The sequence below is a fragment of the Pieris brassicae genome, chromosome 8 (assembly GCF_905147105.1).
Source record: "Pieris brassicae chromosome 8, ilPieBrab1.1, whole genome shotgun sequence".
Lineage (NCBI taxonomy): Eukaryota > Metazoa > Arthropoda > Insecta > Lepidoptera > Pieridae > Pieris > Pieris brassicae.
In genome coordinates this window covers 2975512-2998328 of record NC_059672.1, presented here as the reverse complement: position 1 = coordinate 2998328, position 22817 = coordinate 2975512, and the positions used below count along the sequence as shown (strand labels likewise).

General features: G+C 35.6%; 1 protein-coding gene and 1 long non-coding RNA gene across 8 annotated transcripts in view; one reads left to right on the top strand and one right to left on the bottom strand.

Moving 5' to 3' along the window:
• The window catches only part of LOC123712848 (protein split ends-like), a 56262-nt gene extending 49190 nt beyond the window's left edge, over positions 1-7072 (top strand). For 3 of the 7 annotated variants that reach the window (XM_045666168.1, XM_045666165.1, XM_045666162.1), the window contains 9 exons: positions 261-445; positions 932-990; positions 1082-1141; positions 1463-1569; positions 1960-2084; positions 2444-2589; positions 2838-3041; positions 3561-3722; positions 4121-7072. In XM_045666168.1, the coding sequence (XP_045522124.1) occupies positions 261-445; positions 932-990; positions 1082-1141; positions 1463-1569; positions 1960-2084; positions 2444-2589; positions 2838-3041; positions 3561-3722; positions 4121-4255 (1183 nt within the window). In that variant the 3' untranslated portion in view covers positions 4256-7072. The remainder of the gene's footprint in view (positions 1-260; positions 446-931; positions 991-1081; positions 1142-1462; positions 1570-1959; positions 2085-2443; positions 2590-2837; positions 3042-3560; positions 3723-4120) is intronic. The other 4 variants (XM_045666169.1, XM_045666167.1, XM_045666163.1 and 1 more) reach the window with 3 other exon arrangements.
• Positions 7073-7121: 49 nt separating this feature from the next.
• LOC123713126 lies at positions 7122-14223 on the bottom strand. The gene is made up of 2 exons (XR_006754155.1): positions 14122-14223; positions 7122-7895 (listed from the first exon to the last, which is right to left on the bottom strand). It is a non-coding gene; the product is annotated as an uncharacterized LOC123713126 (long non-coding RNA).
• Positions 14224-22817: the final 8594 nt, after the last annotated feature.

Genomic DNA, 22817 nt, shown 5'->3' with positions numbered 1-22817 from the left:
TCACAAAATTCTATCAGCTGTGTTCCAAAATAGGGAACGGTTCAAGTTTACTCAAAATCGGTTCATTAGCATTGAGATACAGAAATCTAAGCACTTCTAGATGGAACTTGATTAATATAGATGTAAGATAAATTATAAAATTAATATTGGAAACCAACTTGAAGCACTACGAATTCTTGTATACGACCTTTTTCTTTTCATATGTGGCATTTAAACGGGTTCGATCATGTAACAATTATGTAATAAAGTTATTTCCCTAGAAGCGGCGGCGAGGGTATGGAAGGTGCGGGCGTAGCGGGGGCGGCGGCAGCTGGAGCGGCGGCGGCAGCTCGTGGCTTCCGCGGCGCCTACGCTGGCCCGGCTAGTCTACCCAGGGGCGCGCATCACCCACCTCCACCCACTACCAAGCAAGTTGCTATCGTTGGACCTCATCATCATCACCCTGGTGAGTTACGAGTGTTTACTGAAATCATTTTATATTGGATGATTTCTCTTTATTTGGTTAAAATAAAGCAACACACAACAATATTATCAAAAATGGCTTGACCCATACAATCATTACATTATGTAACATGTTTTTTTTTTCATTTTTTACTTTTATAGTTATGAGCCTAATGAGCGTTAAGCGACGTCTTTTAGATGCGGAAAACCCATGTCTCTGCTATATTATTCCTATATCGCGATGTATTATGAAAATAACTAAAAAAACTAGGTCTTTATCGTCTCTTTGCCCTCTTATTCATAAAAACTAATATTCTTATCGTACTTCCTTGTCTCATTCTACAAATAGATTGTTTGCTGTAAAATAAGGGACAAATGGTACTCATTGTGTTAAATTAATAAAGTGGTAAGAATAAAGGTATAATATATTTGTATTTTTAAATCACTTTTTTTTTCATACATTGATATATTAATATTAATATAATTTCAGGTTCTCGAGTAACAATCACTAGTGTGCCAGCAATCAGCCCTCAAGGACAAGTAAACATGGTAAGCTATTAACAAAATTCCACCTTTTAAAACGTATTTACTTGGATATTGTTTTTTAAAATATTCCTACATTTCATGCTCACTTGGATAGTCTGCGGATTTTGTTCGAAGTCCTCCACCGGCTCATCAACAGACTTCTCCTATAACATCGGTATACTTTATTTAATTAGCAATTAAAACTGTATAAAATCATCACAAAAATTACTTATCAGATGACAAATCAGTCCTAAATTGTCAACTAAACTAGAATTTAAGGAACAGGAATCCAGTCCTATATATTTTAAGTATTGAGGAAAAATCCGTTATTGATTTTGTTACAAACATACAATCGTTTTTATTTATAAAATATTACGATATATTAAATATATTAAGCTATGAAATTAATCTAAAAAAACAAATTTTACTACTCAAATTGATTTGACATTTAATAAAATGGCGTATTTGATATTAAATTTAAGGATTTTATTTTCAGGGCGACGGAATGTATCCCCATTTCTCCCAACATCACTATCAAATGTATCAGCAACATTTCCGCGCGACCCAACAAGATATGCGGGCTAGCGCATCGCCATTCCCAAGGTACATATTATTTAAATAGTTCATATATCCAATAATAGCTATTTCATATAGCTGTTTAGTTGAAAAGCTCAAAATAATATAGAGCTGCTTTGTTTTTAAAAGTTCTTTTGACTTTACAGTCTATGTAAAATTCGCATACTACCTTTAAAAGTCGTTTCTTCATACTTTTGCAATATTTTAATACACCTATCTGATCACTTATGTTACTCTCTGTAAAGTAACTGTTATTTCCTCTAATAATATTAGTGTAAGTTATTTTTATTTTGACTTAAGCAGTCATTATGTTTTTATATTTGAATATTATAACGACAAATTAATTTATTTTATGAAATCTTACTTGTGATCACATTTTATTAAAATAACTAATATATCTTCTTAACTAATGTTTAGATGCGGAGGTGGTCTAGAAGCAGAAGGCAGCGAAGCCCCAACTCCACCTCTGGAGCTTCGGCGGCCTCCTTCGGCAAGAGTTCCGAGACCGGCTCACTCGCCGTCACCTGCTGACCGGCATATACGTATGTATTTTTGGGTTATTCTATTAAAAATAACAATGTATTTTAAATTTAAGCTATTAATAGCTATATTCACAAAAATCTCTAAACAACACATATAGTGTTGTAGTGCTGTTGCTTTGAATTAAATTAAGTCTATAAAATAATGTAACCAGGTTTAATGTATTCAAGTTAATTTGTTCTTTATCGCGTGGACAATTATCCTATTTGTTTTAGTGCACCCGAGTAAAAATAATTTGAATTAATTTTCTGTGGATATAAACCAGAATTTACATTGAAATAACTTAAGCTTTTCAGTATAATAGCGTTTATATCCGTTAAAGAATAATACTAGCGTGTTACAATGAGTCTTATGTGTGCAGTGTACGCAGTCCGCTGCGGGCGCTCCCCTCCGCCGGCGCACGGCAGCGGTCGACCCCCGAGTGCCCTGCCACCTCCCGCGGCCCCCGGCCCGCCCCATGCCAGCCAGGTGCCCAGGGAGGCCGACTCCCTGCAGATGCTACTGAGGGTGAGTACAAATAGTTTCATTAATTATAATCAAGTCAAAAGCGGGAAATATACTTAATGAAATTAAGAAAATATAATTTTGTATATTTTTTTTATATAGCTTTTAGTGCTAGTTAACTTTTATTATTTTGGAAAGTTCCTTAATAAATAATGTATATCAAACGAAACGTTAAGCTGCAACAAGCTAACATCTGATATCATAGGCAATATTAAATTAAAATTTGATCTTGAATAATTATTTATCTCCAGCGCTACCCCGTGATGTGGCAAGGCCTCCTCGCCCTGAAGAACGACTCGGCCGCCGTCCAGATGCACTTCGTGGGTGGAAGTGCGGGCGTGGCCGCGGATGCATTATCTCGCAGCGCAGACGGCGCGGCAACGTCGCTTCTGCGTATCGCTCAGAGGATGCGCCTCGAGCCTGCCCAGTTGGATCAAGTGCATCGGAAGATGAAGGTAATATTAAGATTACTTATAAATTCTTATTTATTTTAATTTACTTTGTTGCATTAAAAAAACATAGATAACATAATACATAAAAATTATAAGGGAGGCAACGGATGGCCTTATCGGTAATAAGCGATCTCTTCTAACCTAAGTAAGGGAAAAACTAACAAAAGAAATATAATGAGAAAAGTGCAAGAAGTGCATAACCAAATGTTATATCAAAAAATATAGAACCTTAATCTAAAGTAATACAAAAAAGAAAAATAATACATACAAGAATTACACAATTGATCAGGATAGGATATGAGAAGAAAAGTTTATGGTGGCCAATCATATGGAGTTGGGCAGTCTATTTAGTACATTAAGTTAAATTCAATTTTTATGATAAGTACTGTTTTGCGATATTTAAACATCAATACTAATTATTTTATATATTTTTCATTAGTTTTGAGTAATCGACATTTTATGTCTGTATGTATTATCTTTATATTTTGGCTGGCAATCCGTTTATTCATTTGGTTTATGCAGATGGAGAACGAGCACTGCATGCTGCTGGCTCTGCCGTGTGGTCGCGATCACATGGACGTGCTCCAGCAGTCGACCAACTTGTCTGCAGGCTTCATCACCTACCTGCAGAGGAAACAAGCCGCTGGCATTGTCAACGTCGCACCTTCGCCGCGGCACCAACAGGTAACTCATTTCGTATTCATTACATCCATATATCGCTAGTACAGTACTCAACTTCCGTTTATACATCATGTGTTCTATAGCTACTGACTACTAAAAACGACTACTTTTTATTGAAAAATATTTAATTTTTTGTGGTTGTCTAAAGTTATATAATATCATGTATTGAAAATGAATGCAGCTAAAAGTATGGAAACCCGGTAGTTGATAATGATATAACTGACATTGGAATGAGTGCCAAAGGAAATTAAGTGTCTATTTCACTAATCACATCTCTGACCAATCTTAGAATACATTATATAAGGAATTACATGATTTTGTAACATTTCTTTCATCATCTTATATTAAACAAGGTGTTCCCGTGATGACTGTAATCTAATTGTATACATTGTTTTTTCCAGTCCATGTATACCGTACACATATTCCCTTCGTGCGAATTCGCCAACGAGAACTTAAACCGAATCGCACCGGACCTGATGCACCGCGTGGCCAACATAGCGCATCTGCTCATCGTTATCGCTACGGCCATCGGATGAACACGACTCTGACCAGACGAATTCAACTAAGGATTGACCCCGCCCCGCACCGTGCGGGCCCATCGGCCCTTTGCCGAGAACGGAGATTTGAAGACATCAAAGTGACTATGAGTGATCGTCATCGCCATAATAGTGACGGAGGCCCCTCGAACAACCGACGCGACCTAGTGACAGTTTAATTCATTATCTTGTAAATAATATCCAGGTTGTGAACTCATTTTAAAGTTTAGTTATCGGTCGAGTGTTGAGCCACAGACTAGCGGATCCGCAAGTGAAGTGTAAAGTCTCACCTAGCGTTAAGCGTATTTAAGTGTAAGATAAGACGTCATTTTGTAATATTTTGTTGTGGTCGACTGCGCTCGGCCTTATTCGGAGTTTATTATTAAAACTAATATTAAGCAAAGTCAAGTTCGTAAATATTTGGGTTCCGCTGAAGATGAGTGGCGATCGAGCATTTTTATTGTTAGTGTAAATTGTTATTTTGTTTTAAGCGTAGGCGTAAACTAATTTAAACATGTAAATACCGATCTATCCGTACTAAATCTCGATTCACTAAGGTCATAGCAGTAACCGATGGAATTCATTGAAGACAAAATCGACTCGGGTGAAGTTTGAAATGGCTAATTTAAAGTAATTTAAAAATATAAAACACGTGGAAAATAAACTGTGATTCTGACTTTTAACGTAGGGTTAGTTAGGTATAGAGCCGAGCAGTAGAGTAACGACAGCGGCGCATGCGTTGCCTTCTAGCGAATACTGTCATCGTTTGTAGTTTAACGGTAATATAGACTTGTAGTGATATTTTCTTTACACATTCGCACCGGGTTTTCATATTCTTTTATAGTTTATTATTTATTTTAACGTTCGTCTTCATTAGTTTTGCCTATCGTATGAATGTTAACCTTCTCAGGATAACATTCATACGATTCCAACGAAATATCCGATCCAAATATTGAAAGTGTGCCGATAACGATAGTGTATAGGGACGATTTAAATTCTAGATATCTATTAACCGAGGAGTAATATTGACAGATGTCAACAATGTTTACTCCTTCGTTACTACTGTCTATTATTTGGAAGTTATTGAAGGATGTAACACGCCGTTATCCTTCGGATTAATTCATTCCACGTTAACCGCCTCGCGCCAACGTACAGTACGCAAGTGAAGTTGTGATCGTGAGACAACATATCGGGCGGGTGCACGCGTACACCGACATGTACGTATACGTAAATTTACGAGCACGCGCCCGTTGTCTTGTCGTGAGAAACTAATTAGGTTTTGCTACCGTGACGCTCGCGATGTTTCACCTCATTTACCGCTGTTGCTTATGCGGGATCTTATGAGAGAGAGCTTTTAGGATTACGTTTTATATTTTCACTTTTTTCCGGTTTTTTTTTTTAGATAAGGTTTTATATCATTTTCTATTAATACTTAGCCATAACTTTTGTTAATTTTTAACCGCCTTTACAAATATTTTCTTAATTTAATTTAAATCCAAGAGTAGTATAAATATAGGTTTTCTTTTTGGGTCAGCTCATATCCGAAACTTTGCATATAAAAACATTCTTTACATTGCTCTCGACGTTCCATAGTCGTCGCAAACGTGGTCCCTTAAAGGCTCTCTTACTGAACGTTGGAAATCCCAGTTTCAAATAAAACAATATTGTACTTCTCGTAACGCATCGCCTGCATATTCCCGACCTCGTGGCCCCGGCTCGGGCGATTCCCCCGGGTCGTGTGCTTCGGTCGGGATATCGCATAGTTAGAAAAATTGCGACCCCGTCACGTCGCGTAAAAACTAAAGTACAAATATTTTATGTAATTTTATAATATATAAACGATATACAGCGCAGCCACGTATGTATATTCATCGATTAGTATATGTAAATGTGTATGGTGTATGGTTTGTTCTCCGTCGCAAACGGTTCTCGATTAGCCAAGAACACTAACGAACTCGTCACTTCGTCCATTAATTTTAAAAATATAATTTAATCTATGAACGGATGCCCGAATACACTTTTATTTGTCTCCTTATGAAGGAACTCGATGTAAATAACTTGAAATATAGCAATACAATATTTAGACTCGATAGTAAGGTACTTGTATAAATTAAGCGACACGAGAATTATAAAAAGAAATATTTATTCAAATCAAAATCGGTATTTACTATTATTTTAGTTTTTACTGTGATGTGATTATTTTTGGCGACACTTACAGCTATACTATAATGATCTTTATCGTAATGTAAAATATCTCCTTGCCCGATGAATAATTGCATCCGAAATTATTTGCTATGCAAAATTATTGTCAATTACTAAAATGTAATGTTCTTCAGAAGATTTTCCATATTTGAAAACCACCATTGTTCGTAGCGGTTATAATTTTCGACGATGTTAACTAGTAATTTATCGCAGACTTAATAGTTTTAAGTGTAGTTACGTGAGAAGTATAATATAGTTTTGTTTTATTTGGATTAGGTTAGAGGGGGGCGGGACGAAGGCGCGGCGCGAGTGCGAGTGATGGTTAGTGTAAATGTAACACATTTGATCTCAAGTGAAAGCAAGTGAAGTGAAGCAAGACTTACGGCCGCGCCCTTCGTCCCACCCGCTTAGCTCTTAATGTCGAAATGTAAGGAAATAAAAATATTGTGATCATATTTCTACTGTAACTTTAAAATGCTAGAGTTTAGAAGTAATTGTATATTTTGTACATATTGAAATAGTATTGTATCTTTACTTCCCATTATCCAAAAACCCAGAACTCCTGCGTGTTATTTACCTCCTACCTACCAATACTATTAAAAAAATAATACATAATAGCGTGTTTTTATTTCATTTCCTTAGATTAAAAAGTAAAACATCCGAGTCTTATTTTAATAAAGTTTATTAAACATAAACATTTTAACAATCATGCTAAAACCGACATATTTAGATTCATTCTAAGATAGAAACTACAAGATGAGGCATTTGCCTACATTTTATAACTTTTCATCGCTTCTAAAACATCTTTAAAGCTACAAACAATAACATGATTTAATTTTAAAATATTTTTTTTGCAATTACCTGAGAGCATCGTATAACAATATGCTTCTTGTGCTCTCCATTACTAGGTTAGCATTATTTCCACACACTTATACATTTTAAAACTAAAAAATTCGCCGAATATTCACGGAGTTTTGGAAACTTATTGACTGTCCAGCGTGAGTGGTCCTGATGGCAGTACAGTGTTAATAATGATCACCAACCAATGCATATAGTACGACTACAAACGGTTTGAGGAGAAATACTAATACTAGCTTTTATAATGAAATAAATTCGAAAAATATCTTCATTCCCTATATCTCAATGTATCGTATCCTAAGAATGATATTTTTAATTAGATATTTCACTTTGCGGTAGATAATACTTAAAAAAATAAGCTATCTCCAACATGCTACATTTGCTAGGTACCACGCATTAACATCCTTGTTTCATCATTAGACCTGCAAGTTTGAAAATTCGTAAGCAACTAAAAGGATCGGCCCGTGGCGGCTCTGAGGATGTATTTCCTATAGGTTGAGTGTTGATGGAAGCATGTGATGGAGACTTGCTCTCTGACTTTTGCTTTTCAGGTGATTTACTTATCGCCGGTGAAGTCATTCTGAAACAATAACAAAAGTGTTTTAAAAGTCACATTTATGTCATAAATCAGTCATATATCAGTTATAAATAAATCAAAACAGGTTAGTGATCCACCTGTCCAATTAAACAAATATGGCCTATACTATTGAGAAATAAGAAAAATATTCCTTTTTAGGCAAATGTATGCACTTAAAAATCTTTTATGACGGAATTACTAAAATAAAAATGCAGAAAACATTAAAACTTCTAAAAATTCCGCGACCTCTATATACATATTTTAGAGTAATCAAATTTGTTCTAAAATACATATTTGCGAAGCTGTTTTTGTTAATATGATATTAATGCTTCAAATTTAATAAATTAAAAGAAGTATGTACACCACTGACATATGAGAACAAACATTTATAAATACTTCCATTAACAGCCCGTGTAATGGTTAGTGATCTGTTTTTTACTCAAAACAGGACATCATGACAGCTACTACAGCTGATGATGACAATTAATTAGAAATAATTGTTGAAAATTACTCTTTATACAGTACCTAGCATTTATACCACTTGTAAAAAAACTCGACTTTATTTTAAATTATTGAGCGTTATAATAATCGTGTGAATTTTTAAAACAATTCCACAATTCGATATCCTGGACTCTTTGGGACCCAGCGACAGGTAACTGAAATAAGGGTTCAGTCCCGTTTAAATGATATAATCAGTTTTGTTACATAAATCTTATTGACGTAATATTTTTCTCATTTTCGTAAACAAATTGTAAGCACATATATTCCTTGTCCTCGTGATTTTTTATATTAGACAAACGAGCAGCTAACCTAACCACCGACGCCGTACAACTGCAAAGCCGGGTCTAACGGGTATGTTACCGATCTTTCAGGATATGGTACGCTCTTTTCTTAAAGGGCTCTAAGTCGTATAAGTTTGGAATTACGTCTACTGGCAGCAGGTTCCAGGAAAAGGTGATGCACGGCAGAAAGTGACTTAAAACCGCTCGAAATGGCGAGGATGGGATGGAGAAGGTTGGATAAAAAAATCAAATACGTTTATTTATGATATCGTAATTGAAATATTTTGGGAACACAGCATCAATTTTCCGGTTTGATGTAACGATCAATCAAATCGTTGAATATGTCCATTATGTTTGGATCATAGCCAATAGACTATCAATGTTACGATACACGTTGGCCGTGGCCGACTTTGTGCAATCATTTTGATAAAGTCGCCATTGTGACAAAAACACGTTGTCGAATAAATCTTCCATTGAAATTTTTGAACACAATCCTCCATCTACTACATTTAAAAAAAAAACCTTACCGAAAATCCTAGGCTTACGACAAGACTAAATTAATGGGTCTAGATATCTATATAGAAACTTTCATACTAAAATATGTTAAATAGCTTTGTAGACTACAAAGGGATAGTCTTGAACAACTTTTAAAACACACATAACGTTAAATTTATGTTAAAACATCGCCAGATTTCACTGAACTGTGTTCATATATTCCTATTACCAAACATTTGTTTAGAAACTGTATATTACAACATCTGTGAGATAAGTGCCGCCTCTTTAACGGGCAACATAATACCTGTGAATAGTTGTAACCAAATACGACCTATTTAAAATAAAACATTGTGTTACAGCCATTGTTTCGAATAATAGCGGTGCTAATTTCGATGCACGACAACGAATACTCAGTTTGACCTGTCTAAATAAAACATAATACAGATAAACTAAATGTTTCATATCCCTAAAACAGTTTAAAACATTTCTGCGTATTAACAGCCTTCGATTCTTCCGAACTTAAAGCATTGTTCACGAAGCTAGTGTAGTTTCAGTAAAGTGTAACAATAAAAGTGAAATGTTAAAGTGCTGGTGCTACATTAGTGCTAGGTTTTTAAGTATTTAAAGAAAGCGAGGATTTTAAAATACGTCAAGTTGATTTATAAATTCAATTATTATTATATACATAAACACACTATCAGCTTTATATTCATGCGCGCGTATTTGGAGATTTGGAAAAAGTGTTCAAAGAGGGTGCACTAATTAAACTTTCCGGAAGCCTATTCCAGTCGGCCACTACTCGGTTTGGAAGAAAGTTCTTTAGGGAATTTGTGTTATATTGAGTGTTCTTCAGTTTTAAAGAACTACCCCTCATATGTGTATTTTCACTTAAAATAAAGAGCTTCTCAATTATTGGAACATTATAGTGGCCAGTTAGGATTTTATAGTCTTTATCGCCTTCTGCCTGAATCAGTAAGGTCGAGTGTTTTCAGACGCTTATTATAAGATTTGTTCCTAAGTTACTTAATCATTTTCGTTATTGTATTTTATACTGAGTACCACCTTATTGCTTGCTATCTTCAGTAAGGCTCATATGCAATAAATATTAACAGTAGCTATGACTCCATGTTTTGAAGTATTGTTTGTTTCGGGCTTAAAATAAGTGTAGATGACGTTTGACTTCACTTTAGTAAGGATTCAGTCTGGATTGTTATACAACTTACCTAATTTTTTCTTTGTAATGGCCGTTTGAGTGATAGATATAATGTGTTGGGCAATTATTTTGAGGCATTTAATAATATTATTACCTTACACAAAGCATGTTTAACATCTAAACTGATATACATTCATTCATATTGTATTTAAAATATAACGAAAATTACATTGCTACGCAATCTTAAATTTTCATCTTTAATAAATAATAAAATAAACTGATTTTACATAAATTTCATTGCTGTAGGTACACGAAAATTTAATTGGGTAAAATTCTTCAAATCTATATTTGTCCTGCATTAACTTTTCTGACAACGTTTATCAATACCATTGTTATAAACACTTCTAAAGAATCTTTAATAATATAATCGTAAAAACATTCCGTAAAGACATTCCAAAGTAGTTTTCATTTTCGTCGTTTTTACATAGCTTATATATTAACTTCGTAAATTTATTATTAATCGTTATTCAAAATAGAATCGCAAACGTTGATTGAGCGTAATAATATTCGTGTGATTTTTTGAAAACGGGATACGGGAACAGGAAACCGGAATTTTCTTGGGACCACCGCAAAATAGAAATAGTATATCTGATAAGTTTTCACATGACGTGTATAATTTTGTATAAAGTTTTGATTTTATAATATACTATGAATAATTATTTTTCTATTTCACTAATAAAACAATATCGCTAACAGTGGTCAATCAGTAGGCTTCTACCTGCCCACGCGACTTATTGTTTGGGTTTTGAAGGCCATTATATGTAAAACTTGAAATGACCATGTGGGTGGTATTTACCATAAACGAGTAGGTCAATAATTATAATGAAAACTAAAATATAGGTCGGCGACACAGCAATGCGCGGGCGGATTATCTTTGACCCAGTTAACTGCCAGTGTCGTTGTAAATGTTATAAAATTGTTACGAAAAATAGGTAAATGAATTTGGGAACGTGTTAGTTTGGCCTAGATTCTACGCTTTTGCTATGTGCTATTTTAAATATATGTTACTCAAACAGATATATATTTTTCGATTTCACTAATAAACAATAATATACTAAAGTAATATGATTTATTACATTAGTATATTATTAATTAGTAATAATTACTATCGGTGATTTCTAACAACTAATTTTATTAGACTGCGACTTTTTCAATATCCTTAAAACACTTTGAAACGTAATGTCACTAAATTAGGTACCACACAAGCTTCAGTTCCACACACACACAAATACACACCCACACCCTACACGCATTCTCTCTCTCATATTATTGTTAATTCTGTAAACATTTTAATGGTCGTTTTGATTTAAAAATTATTGTGTTAAGAAAGGTAAGGTTTACTAAATAATTTTAGACAAAATGTCACACATATTATGACATTATATCTAATTTTATTGATTTTAATATTTTTTTTAATTACATACGGGTTTGATATGGTTGTGCAGTATTTTGTTATTCATCCAGCTTGCGTACATTCATTTCGAATAAAGGATTTATTGTTTTAAAAAAATGACAAAATTTATTACGTATATTATATATATTACAGTATGTTAAATATTTAAATGAACGAGTTATTACAAGTTACTCACCTGATATACCGGAGTTAAACCACACAATTGGATACTTTCCGTTAATTACTTTTCGTTAGGACAAATTGTAATATTTTGTTTCAGGCGACACTACCAACGCGACCTACGTTCGTTCAACAATTGAAGACGCAGCCGTCAATTGTAAACATTCGTGGTCAGAAAAATATATACATTAATGCCAGATAATATTATCTAATTCATTAATTGTTATATAGTTTTAGTTAGTTATTATGTTTTTAATAAAAAGGTTTGGTGACTTATTTTATAATAATTTACTTTTAAAAAATAAATTACATTGAAAATGCCAGACATATTAATAATTTCTGATCGATAATTTCTATGTTTTTTAAAGTAATTATATTTTAATAAACCCATTCCCATGTTAAATCACATTAAAATGTCAGACATGTGTTAATTTTACATTTTAATAAAAAGGATCTGGCAGGTTTCATTTTTAAAATAGATAATTAAATTTTTAATTGTGAAATAAATCTCTACAGACTTCTTACTGTGGTAACTACCTTTGGTGTATGTAGGTCTACTAATCTAATTAGAACCGTACACAGTTGCCTTTTAAAAATTATATTAAATTTTGCATTCTTTATTTACTTCGTTTCACCTAACTGTGGTGTTTTTGAAATGCGGTGAAAGGTTTACATATAATAATAAAAAATAATTTATACTATCATACTGTAAAAAATATATTTTTTTAAGAGCTTGTTGGCCGCCTAACGGAGGGTACCGTGTCCATGGTGACGCATTTTGTCAACAAATGCGTTGTTGGCCTATAAAATTGTATATTATTTCTCTATAATAGCGAGAATATTGCTTAATACGACGCAATTACGTTAAGGAATAACTGTCATTTTTAACTTTAACGGTTACAAGTGCATGTAAAGGTTAATTGTTATTCAAAATGTGTTTTAGTTTTTACTAAAACCGTACACGTCGATGCAACGGTTGCGGTCACTAACTCACGTAGGGTTGTCACTTATCTGATTTAAAAACGGAGGTACCATTTTATTTTTACTTTAGAAAATAAAAAAGTCAAGTGGCAACATACCTGTTGTAGTGTACGTCATTTTTTGGAGGCTAAATATATCAACTCATAGAGTAGTTTATCAAGTAAAATTGCAAAACTCCTCTTTTTGAAATCGGTTAAAAATAACAATTGTTTTGCTTACAATAACAGTGTGGCTAGTGAAACCTGCTGTTTTTTGGTTGTTGCTTATAAATTGTTTTTGTTTGTAAAGACCCAAACTATTATTGGACGATTCCGAGCCAGGAGAATATTTTATATTCAATTAAAAGCAATAACTATTCACGTATAAGAAAGGTATCCTAAAGGACCACTAAAGTATTTCTGACCCAATCTCATTTAGAATCCTTCAAGAGAAGTGCACACTGATTTTTAAAAAGCCAGCAACGCACTTGCGAGCCTTCTGGCAATGTGAGTGTCCATGGGCGGTATCACTTTGACATTTTATTTACGTAACATCAGATGAGCCTCCAGCCCGCTTGCCGAAAAATTCCTAAATCCTTATATATATATATATATATATATATATACTTTCTACTTGATTTAACTGTGTATTAAAAAAAACAACAAATACGTTTACAAACAATACTATGTATATATATCTACTAAGTATATATATATACACTTACTACGGCGTAATTATAAAAGTTATAAGCAAATAAAAGTTTTTCTATGTCAATGAAATCTGTTAAAACATCTGTAGTTACAAAGGACGCGTATAACAGCTAATCCGTTGACAACCCTATCAATAATTTTGACCTTAAACAGCTGCTCTATCGACGTCAGCTATTATGTAACACTGGCCAATACAGTTATTTGCGATATAATAATAAAGCCTTGTTTTATTTCCATCTTAGTTTAAATTACAAATGTTGTTCGTATTTACTTATACCTAAATGTTAGAAGTAAAATGTTAGTGTGGATATGGACCCCTCTTGGGCAAAGGCCTCCTTTTACAGGTGGCTATAACTCTATTTTATCTATTTGCAATTTATTATTAATTAATTTGATTATAATTAATTAAAAATGAAAGAGATAATTAATTTAAATGACGGTATTTATTTATATGAAAATTGGAATGTCGATAAAATAATTTAAAATATTAGCGTACCTTAATGTCGTCCTTTATTGTCTATGGGAAGTAGGATCCAAAATAAACGCGGTAAAATACGAGCGCACTAGAACAGCCGAAGGTTCAAAGTGTCGCAGCGATGCGGCATCTAGTGCGCAGCTCCGTATTCGACCCTTTACCTAACTTTGAATGATGTGACGTCATTACATTCATGTACATTTTATTTGTATATTTAATTTAACAATTAATAGTTTAAATTTGAACTAACCCGTCTGTAGTGGGCTGTTGAGTTTTTCCACTTTTGCAATTTGAAAAAACTCCAGTAGATTTTGGTTTATGTATATATGTTTAATCTCTAAAGATTATAAATAATTAATTTCTGCAGTTTTACTGTAGTAATTTACGCTGAAAAATCGCGGAAATGTACTAAAGGTTTTCGGAAAATTTAATTCAAGCGCTATACAGAATTAACAAATCACACAAAAATAATATATGATAAGTAATAATAATGTAATACAAATTAATGAAATTTAGTTCTTGAGGAAAGTTTTATTTTTTATTGTTATATGCTGAAGTGTAGGCTGAAAATATATTTCCATTTTAATTGTTGAAAACACTGCCATCTATTATCGATATCAGATATTACTAAAACAAAATTTTTATGGTTGTATCAAACGTTTTGTGCGGTTGTAATTGTCGTTGATAGTAATTATAGCGTCAATTAGATGGCGCTAGTACTGTTGATACAGGTTCCATCTAGCGACACTTCTTGAAATTCCTATATTTCCTGAAACAGTATTTTTTATAGAAATATTTGGAATTGCGCTCGGGTTTCCAGTCTCGCCCGCTCTTAGGCTCTGTCGCCTTTATCAGCACGCATCATATATAATCTTTGTCGATATCCATTCAGAAATGACTTCAACTACATAGCTAGTATTATTATCTAGGTTCATTAAACCCCCTAACCTAACCTAACTCCCCATAATTTGTGGGGCTATTATGGGGAAAATACACCGACCGAAAACAAGCAACGAGAATTTCCCAGTTCCGTTCGATAGACGCGCACCGCACATGGGTTGATCTCAAGCATTCGAACCTTATGATGGCACTTTATAAAATTTCAGATATTTTTTTTTAAATTTAAAATATCGCCTATAGTTTTTAGTGAGTCTAGGAGCCCTTTGCACTCACGGGGCCCTGGGCGGCAGCCTAAGCCTAGGTAGGTAAGGTAGATCCTTCCCTGTCATTAAATTATCCAATAAATAGTACGTCATTTCTGTAAGTTACTCATTAATTATACCTTATCTATTTACTATATACGTGAATGTAAGTGCGTGCTCCTGTTTCACCATGCCTACTGCTGATTAAGCACAAATCTTTGTTTTTATTTTTATTAATTACTTCAGATGTAATTAATAATAATAAAAACAACTCCTCCTCCTCCTTACAAACGTTGTGTAAAACAAAAACTTGGCGATTAAAAGAGTGGCGGAGAGTTTATTGCCAGTTCTTCTCTTCCGTTCTACGCCCATGATTTGAGAACTGGCTGTAAATGTAAAATTAAAATCAACTTAACATCTTTTCTGTTAACGTTCATACTTAAGGTAACTTGTACTTGTTTACCTATCTAAATAAAGTTATTTTGAGTTTGAGTAAGACATCATAGAACATTTCGATCTAGCCTAACTTAATACTAATAAGTAATTTAAGTCCTTAATTTACTAATATGGATATTTAACATAAGACACTCTGTTCTTCTGTTCTATTTTTTCCCTCACTGTTTGGCACTTAATGCAATCGTGCACTAAGACTAATTCACTAGTTCAAATGGTTTTGTCCTTTTCAGTCTTAACTTGAAGCTAACATTGATGTTGACCTGTTTATGACATATATATACATTTGATATACTTTTCCAGGGCCATGTATTTTGTAATATTAGTATTAGGTGTACTTGTCTATCGTGCTGCTGTCATGTTTGTATATGTGAAACTGTTCTAGGAAATCAAACATTCTAACCTATAAATTCTAAATAAAAAAATAACTTAAGTTAGATACCGCACCATGAAGAGATATGTAGCATACCGACTATTTTCTCAAGCTTGAAAGGTGGTGAGCCATAAAACTTAAATCGTTATAAAGTTGTAGTAGGAGTCACCACGGGGACACTGATAGGACTAAATGTCCACAAAGGACCATCTAGAAATTCAAACATAACTCAAAGTCAAAATAACTTTCAAAACACCTACACTTATGAATGTCAGAAAAGTAGTTAGTTATAAAATTAATTATAAATTTATACTTACTATCATTTCGCAAGTCAAGGGCATTTCCGAAACTTTCCGCCACTCTTTTTAATGGTGTTATATATGTAGCAGGAAAGTAATTACAGAGAGTTAATTGAATCTCTAGAGAGTTAATTAAATGTCGATATTCAATCAAGTCGCTTAAGTTCCGTCAGACAAGTGAGTGAACGAAACGTTTAATGAGTTTCTTAAACGTTCCCACTAACTTAACCTAACCTAACCAGTTTGTATTGTAAATGAAGCAACATATATTATATAATAAGTTTTGAGTCATACAAATTGTTTGAACTGGAGAAAATCAAGCCTAAGGATTCGGATCATTAAAATATTCGTTAAATTAATAAAAAGCTCTCTCTTTTTAGCTTCTAGCTTTTAATTTATTGAGTGATAATTCTCTAATTTCACTTGGGAGTTTGTTGTAAAAACGAATACAATTTCCATATAAGGAGTCGTTTATCTTCTGGAGCCTGGTTAGTATAATACATACAATGTCTCATAAAAAAATCAATGGCGCTACAACCTGTTTTAGCCTGTATTGTCTGGGCCTCAGATTTCTGTATCTGTTTCATGATCATTTGTAAATCGAATAATGCAAGTAGGTGATCAGCCTTCTGTGCATGACACACGCCGTCGACTATTTGGTCTTAAGGCACGCCCGTTTCCTCGCGATGTTTTCCTTCACCGTTCGAGCGAATGTTAAATGCGCATATTGAAAGAAAATCCATTGGTGCACAGCCGGGGATCGAACCTACGACCTTAGGGATGAGAGTGGCACGCTGAAGCCACTAGGTCAACACTGCTCACAATACATAGGATCCTTATATATAAAATTACTTCTTTAAGGCTATATAACAATTGGTTTATTTTAACAGGCATTTATTACTAAGCATAACCATTTTATGACTTGCTAGCGGTTACTGTGGTTATTTGGAGGTTGCGTCATGTTATACTTCCTCGACAAATGTACTACCAAATACAAAAAGTATTTATCACTTTAAACCAGCAGTTCAGCGCAAACAACCACACAAACTCTATAATATTATAATATATATGTATGTATGTATGTGTGAACTCAGTTTCCGCACTTAGACGCTCAATAGGTCCTGGCTAACTAAGCCAGCCTAACTCCTTCCAAAAGCACAGAAGCCTCCTGGGTGCTTCGCAGGCTTCACGGAGCGACCTCACTGTTCCGAGGATTTCTGCACGTTGTTTAGTAACAGCCTCGCATTCCAGGACTACGTGGGTGACTGATTCCTCTGCGCTGAAACAGCCTCTGCACAACAGTCTGTCGCGCCTAGGACATAAAGATGTTTATTAAGGAGACAGTGGCTCGTAATTGTCCCTATCATTGTTTTGAGATTGCTTCTATTTAGGTTTAGAAGCTGCTTTGTCAGTTGCGGGTTCACAGCTGGCAGAGCCATTTTGGACAGTCTGCAGTCCGCACCTTGTGACCATCGTTGATGTTTATAATAGATATTAAAAAAATACAACAACAACTACAATCTTTTAGGCAGATGGTATCTATATCATGGTTATTTGTCAATAAAATAGGCAAGTTGGTGATCGGCCTCCTGTGCCTGACACATGCCGTCGACTCTTTGGGTTTACGGCAATCCGGTTTCCGTTTGAAATTTACAAGATATATTTTATCGCAAGCCAAGTAATCCATTTCATATAAACAAAATTCATTAATTTAATGTTTTACATAACTAATTGTTATTAGAGGCTGGCGCGTCTCAGTGCTCCAGTTCTCCACTGCGCACCGCAGTCCAGCCCGTGACACTGACAGCAATTCGTGCTGGGATTGGGCCTTAAATTTAAGCAAAAAGTCCAGTCGAGGATCGAACCTACGACCTCAGGAATGAGAGTCACACGTTTAAGCCACTAGGCCAACTCTGCTCTATTATATTATAGAGATATATATTTTATATAGATTACAGTATTTCTATAGAATATGTTAAAAATCGTGTACGATTGTAGTCTGTGGCACAGTGTTAAAATGATACGTTATATGAGAGGTCGTGTGTAATTTGAATTTTAAACTTTCGGCGCTCGATTCCACAGAGCTTAGGACGACTTTAGCTGATTTATAGACGCAGGTAACGGCTGAAAAATTCAAATTCGCTTCTGTATTAAAGTGAAACGGGTAAACTTAGAAAAATTTTGCACCAGCTCGAAATTATGGTACAGTCGTGTTGTACAATTTATGTCAGGTCTAATTAGAAATATTTATTGTATTTATGTTTAGCCAGCGTCTAGACTTGAGTGATAATTTTATAAAAACAAAATGCGTTTCAATATATTAACTTTATATCAATTTGTAAAGCGATAGACTACAAAATAATATCTAGTTGTAAATAATCTGAACCATTCTTGACTGCTTGAACATTCATCTAAAGCGGTCGAGCCGTTTACGAGGAATAAACTATAAACAGAAGATTTATATATCTAAAAAATAAAAGAGTGTATTGGGAAATTAAATTATTTATGCTTATGTTTTTTTACTACATATTAATCATATTTAAAGCAAGTCATATATATACTATATTATAAGCAGTGTTGGCCTAGTGGCTTCAGCGTGGTACCCTGAGGTCGTAGGTTCAATACCCGGCAGTGCACCAATGTATGTTCTTTCTATGTGCGCATTTAACATTCCCTCGAACGGTGAAGGAAAGCATTGTGAGGAAACTGGCTTGTCTTAGACCCAAAAAGTCAACGGCGTGCGTCAGGCACTGAAGGCTTATCACTTGCCTATTGGATTAACAAATGATCATGAAACAGATACAGAATCTGAGGCCCAGACCTAGAAAGGTTGTAGCGCCATTGATTATCTATATATATATATATACTAGCTGACCCGGCAAACGTCCTTTTGCCATGTATATTATTGATAGGAAACATTTAAAAAATAGGGGTATGTATTTTTGTATGTTGTGTCATAAAAAAATAAAAACAAAAAAATTGGCTAAAAAGTAAAAACAAAAATGTTGGGGTGGACATCCCTTATCACTTAGGGGTTTGAAGGATAGTAGCCGATTCTCAGACTTACTGAATATGCATAAATATTTCATAAGAATCGGTCGAACCGTTTCGGAGGAGTATGGGAATCAACATTGTGACACGAGGATTTTATATATATACTAAATTAAATTAGTTATAGCTTTTACAGTTTTTCATACATAACTTTAATTAATGAAATATCTAAAACTAAACAAATTAGAAGAAAAAAATATACAAATATTTTTATCAGACAGCGTAAAATTACAACACGGATGAAATCGCTGGTACTAATATATTATAATGAAGGATTATTCTAGTTTAAAAAGACTTAAACCAATCGACCATATAATTTTCAGTCTACGCTCGAGCTGACCAAATGTGTTCCGGCCGCGACCCATAATGAATTCGATCTCGGATGAAATCCTCCTACAAATTAGGATTAGATGGGCCCTATTATGTTTTAGGAGGAATCGTGAGCGTTATTTGAGGGTTTGTTTACGGGAACCCATAAGTTTGTATTTAAAAACTTACTTAGAGAAGATTTCAGCAGTATTTTTGTTAATTGTATTTCAATTTAATGGTTATAAGATTCTTTGTTAAAATTATGCGTAAACAAATATAATTTACGATATAAAATGTACTTTAGTAACTATGGGAAATGTGTTTAAATTTTAGTGTAAGTAATTAATAAAACTACAACATATTTATCACTATTGAACGTATATAAATTTAGACTTTAAACCAAGGAAGTAATGTAATTTTGTATCTGTATCACAATAATTAGGCTTACAATGACTGACACTGACAGCAAACATGGCAGTGACAGGTGAAACAGCTTGGGATAAGTACGGAATTAGATGGAAATATTGTTATACGATGTATGTAATTTTAATCTATAGACTTATTCTACAAATAATTTTGATAATATAGGGTTCATAATACACATAATTCGAGCAGTGTTGGCCTAGTGGCTTCAGCGTGCGACTCGCATCCGACTGAGGTCGTAGGTTCGATCCCCGGCTGTGTGCCAATGTACTTTCTTTCTATGTGCGCATTAAACATTCGCTCGAACGGTGAAGGAAAACATCGTGAGGAAACCGGCTTGCCTTAGACACAAAAAGTCGACGGCGTGTGTCAGGCACAGAAGGCTGATCACCTACTTGACTATTAGATTTACAAATGATCACGAAACAGGTACAGAATTCTGAGGCCCAGGGCTAAAAAGGTTGTAGCGCCATTTTTTTACATACACATAATTCTATTTTTTATAACTCAGTAAAATACGTTTAAGACTTCAGGCAGCGTTGTGTAACGTTTCTGGAAGCCTTTATATAAAAGCAGATTTTGAAATATTGTTTATGTAAGAAATCGTACAGCAAATTTTATTTATTAAACACTTAGTTGCAAAAAATCACTACAATTAAAGTGGTTTAATAATGAATGGTGGCCTTATTGATTAAAAGGAAAACACAATTAAATAAGGTCATCGCAAAAAAAGCAACTCTACATAAAATATACAATAACTTAGACATAAAGACTCCCGGAGCCCATCAATTCCCCCCCCCCCCCCAGAATATGAAGATGCAGTTTAAACAGAGATTACCCCAGGGGGGTACCACACGTTTCCGCTGTGGAGAATCCCCCTCTGAGCGTCCATCATCGGAACAATCAGTATTCGGTGGTGGATGCACAGGCTGCCCTTCGTATTCTGGGGTGGGCAAAAACTGCGCAAAAAACTATAGGTTTCGATCTCGGGGCAAACGGAAGAATTTACCGAAGGCATCCCCTTCCACGCTCTCAGTGGACTTTACCAATGTTAGGGGGCTCAACTCTAATCTTAACGCGGTTCACTTTCACCTCGAAACTGCGAAGCCGGCCTTATTCTTCCTTACTGAGACTCAGATATCCTCCCCGGCTGATACTTCCTACCTCTCCTACCCGGGGTACAAATTGGAACATTCATTTGTGCCGCGGGCGGGAGTTTGCGTGTACGTCAGAGAGGATATCTGTTCTCGTCGCCTCGGGTCGCTTGAAGGAAGGGACCTATCTAGCCTCTGGCTGCGCGTAGACTGCGATGACCATCCGCGATTCTACGCATGCCTGTATAGGTCCCATAGCGGAAATACCGAAACTGAGCGACTCATTGAGCACATCCAAATGGCTACAGATTCCCTGCTCGAAGGGGTTCCTACCGCTGAAATCGTGATACTTGGCGATTTTAACGCTCACCATGCCGATTGGCTCGGCTCGGAAACCACCGATCACGCGGGAAGATCCTTTCACGACTTTGCTTTAGCTTACGACCTGTCACAAATGGTCCCTGCGATTACGCGAATACCAGATGTGGATGGTCATAAACCCTCTTTGTTGGACCTTCTGCTGACCTCACATCCGGAGACCTATCAAGTCTCTGTTGACCCGCCATTGGGTTCATCGGATCATTGTGTTGTCCGGAGTACTGTGCCTACTACGCGCCCTCCTCGGCCCCGTTTTTCGGGTTGTCGCCGTATTTGGCACTATCGGTCAGCAGATTGGGATGGGATGCGGTCTTTCTTTGCGTCCTACCCTTGGGGGCCTATGTGCTTTTCGTCGGAAGCTCCAGATTCCGTCGCTGCCTCTGTCGCCGAAGTGGTTCTGCAGGGCATGGAACTCTTTATTCCATTTTCTGCGGTGCTGATCGGTGGCAAGTCACAGCCCTGGTTTAAGCGTTCTTGCAAGGCAGCATTGCGTCGAAAGCGAGAATGCTTTAATGCATGGGCGGAAGCGGCGATATCTCGTGATGCCAATACCAGCGAACATAAAAAAGCATATAACTCAGCCTCCAGGTCCTTCAAACGGGAAATCGCTAAGGCAAAGTCAGAGCACATCGCCAGATTTGGCGAGAGATTGGCCCAACTCCCTTCGGGGACTCGAGCCTTCTGGTCTCTCGCCAAAGCTGTACAAGGGAATTTTTGTCAGCCATCCATTCCACCGCTGCACGGGGAGGATGACTCGCTCGCCCACACTGCGAAGGAGAAGGCCGACCTCTTGGGCTGTCTCTTCGCGTCCAACTCGACTTTGGATGACCGAGGGGGATCACCACCGACGATTTCGCGGTGTGATTATTCAATGCCGGAAATCACATTCCGGCAACGTGCTGTTCGCAAGGCACTATCTTCCTTGGACATTCATAAGTCGAGCGGGCCGGATGGTATCCCTCCAATTGTGCTGCGTACTTGTGCTCCTGAGTTGGCTCCGGTCCTGACGCGCCTATTCCGGTACCTGTACTCACTCGGCACTGTCCCGAAGTGCTGGAAGACCGCTTCGATACACCCGATCCCTAAAAAAGGCGATCGCTCTGATCTGTCCAACTATCGTCCAATAGCTATAACCTCCTTGTTCTCCAAAATAATGGAATCCATTATTAATGGCCAGCTCTTGAGGTATCTAGAG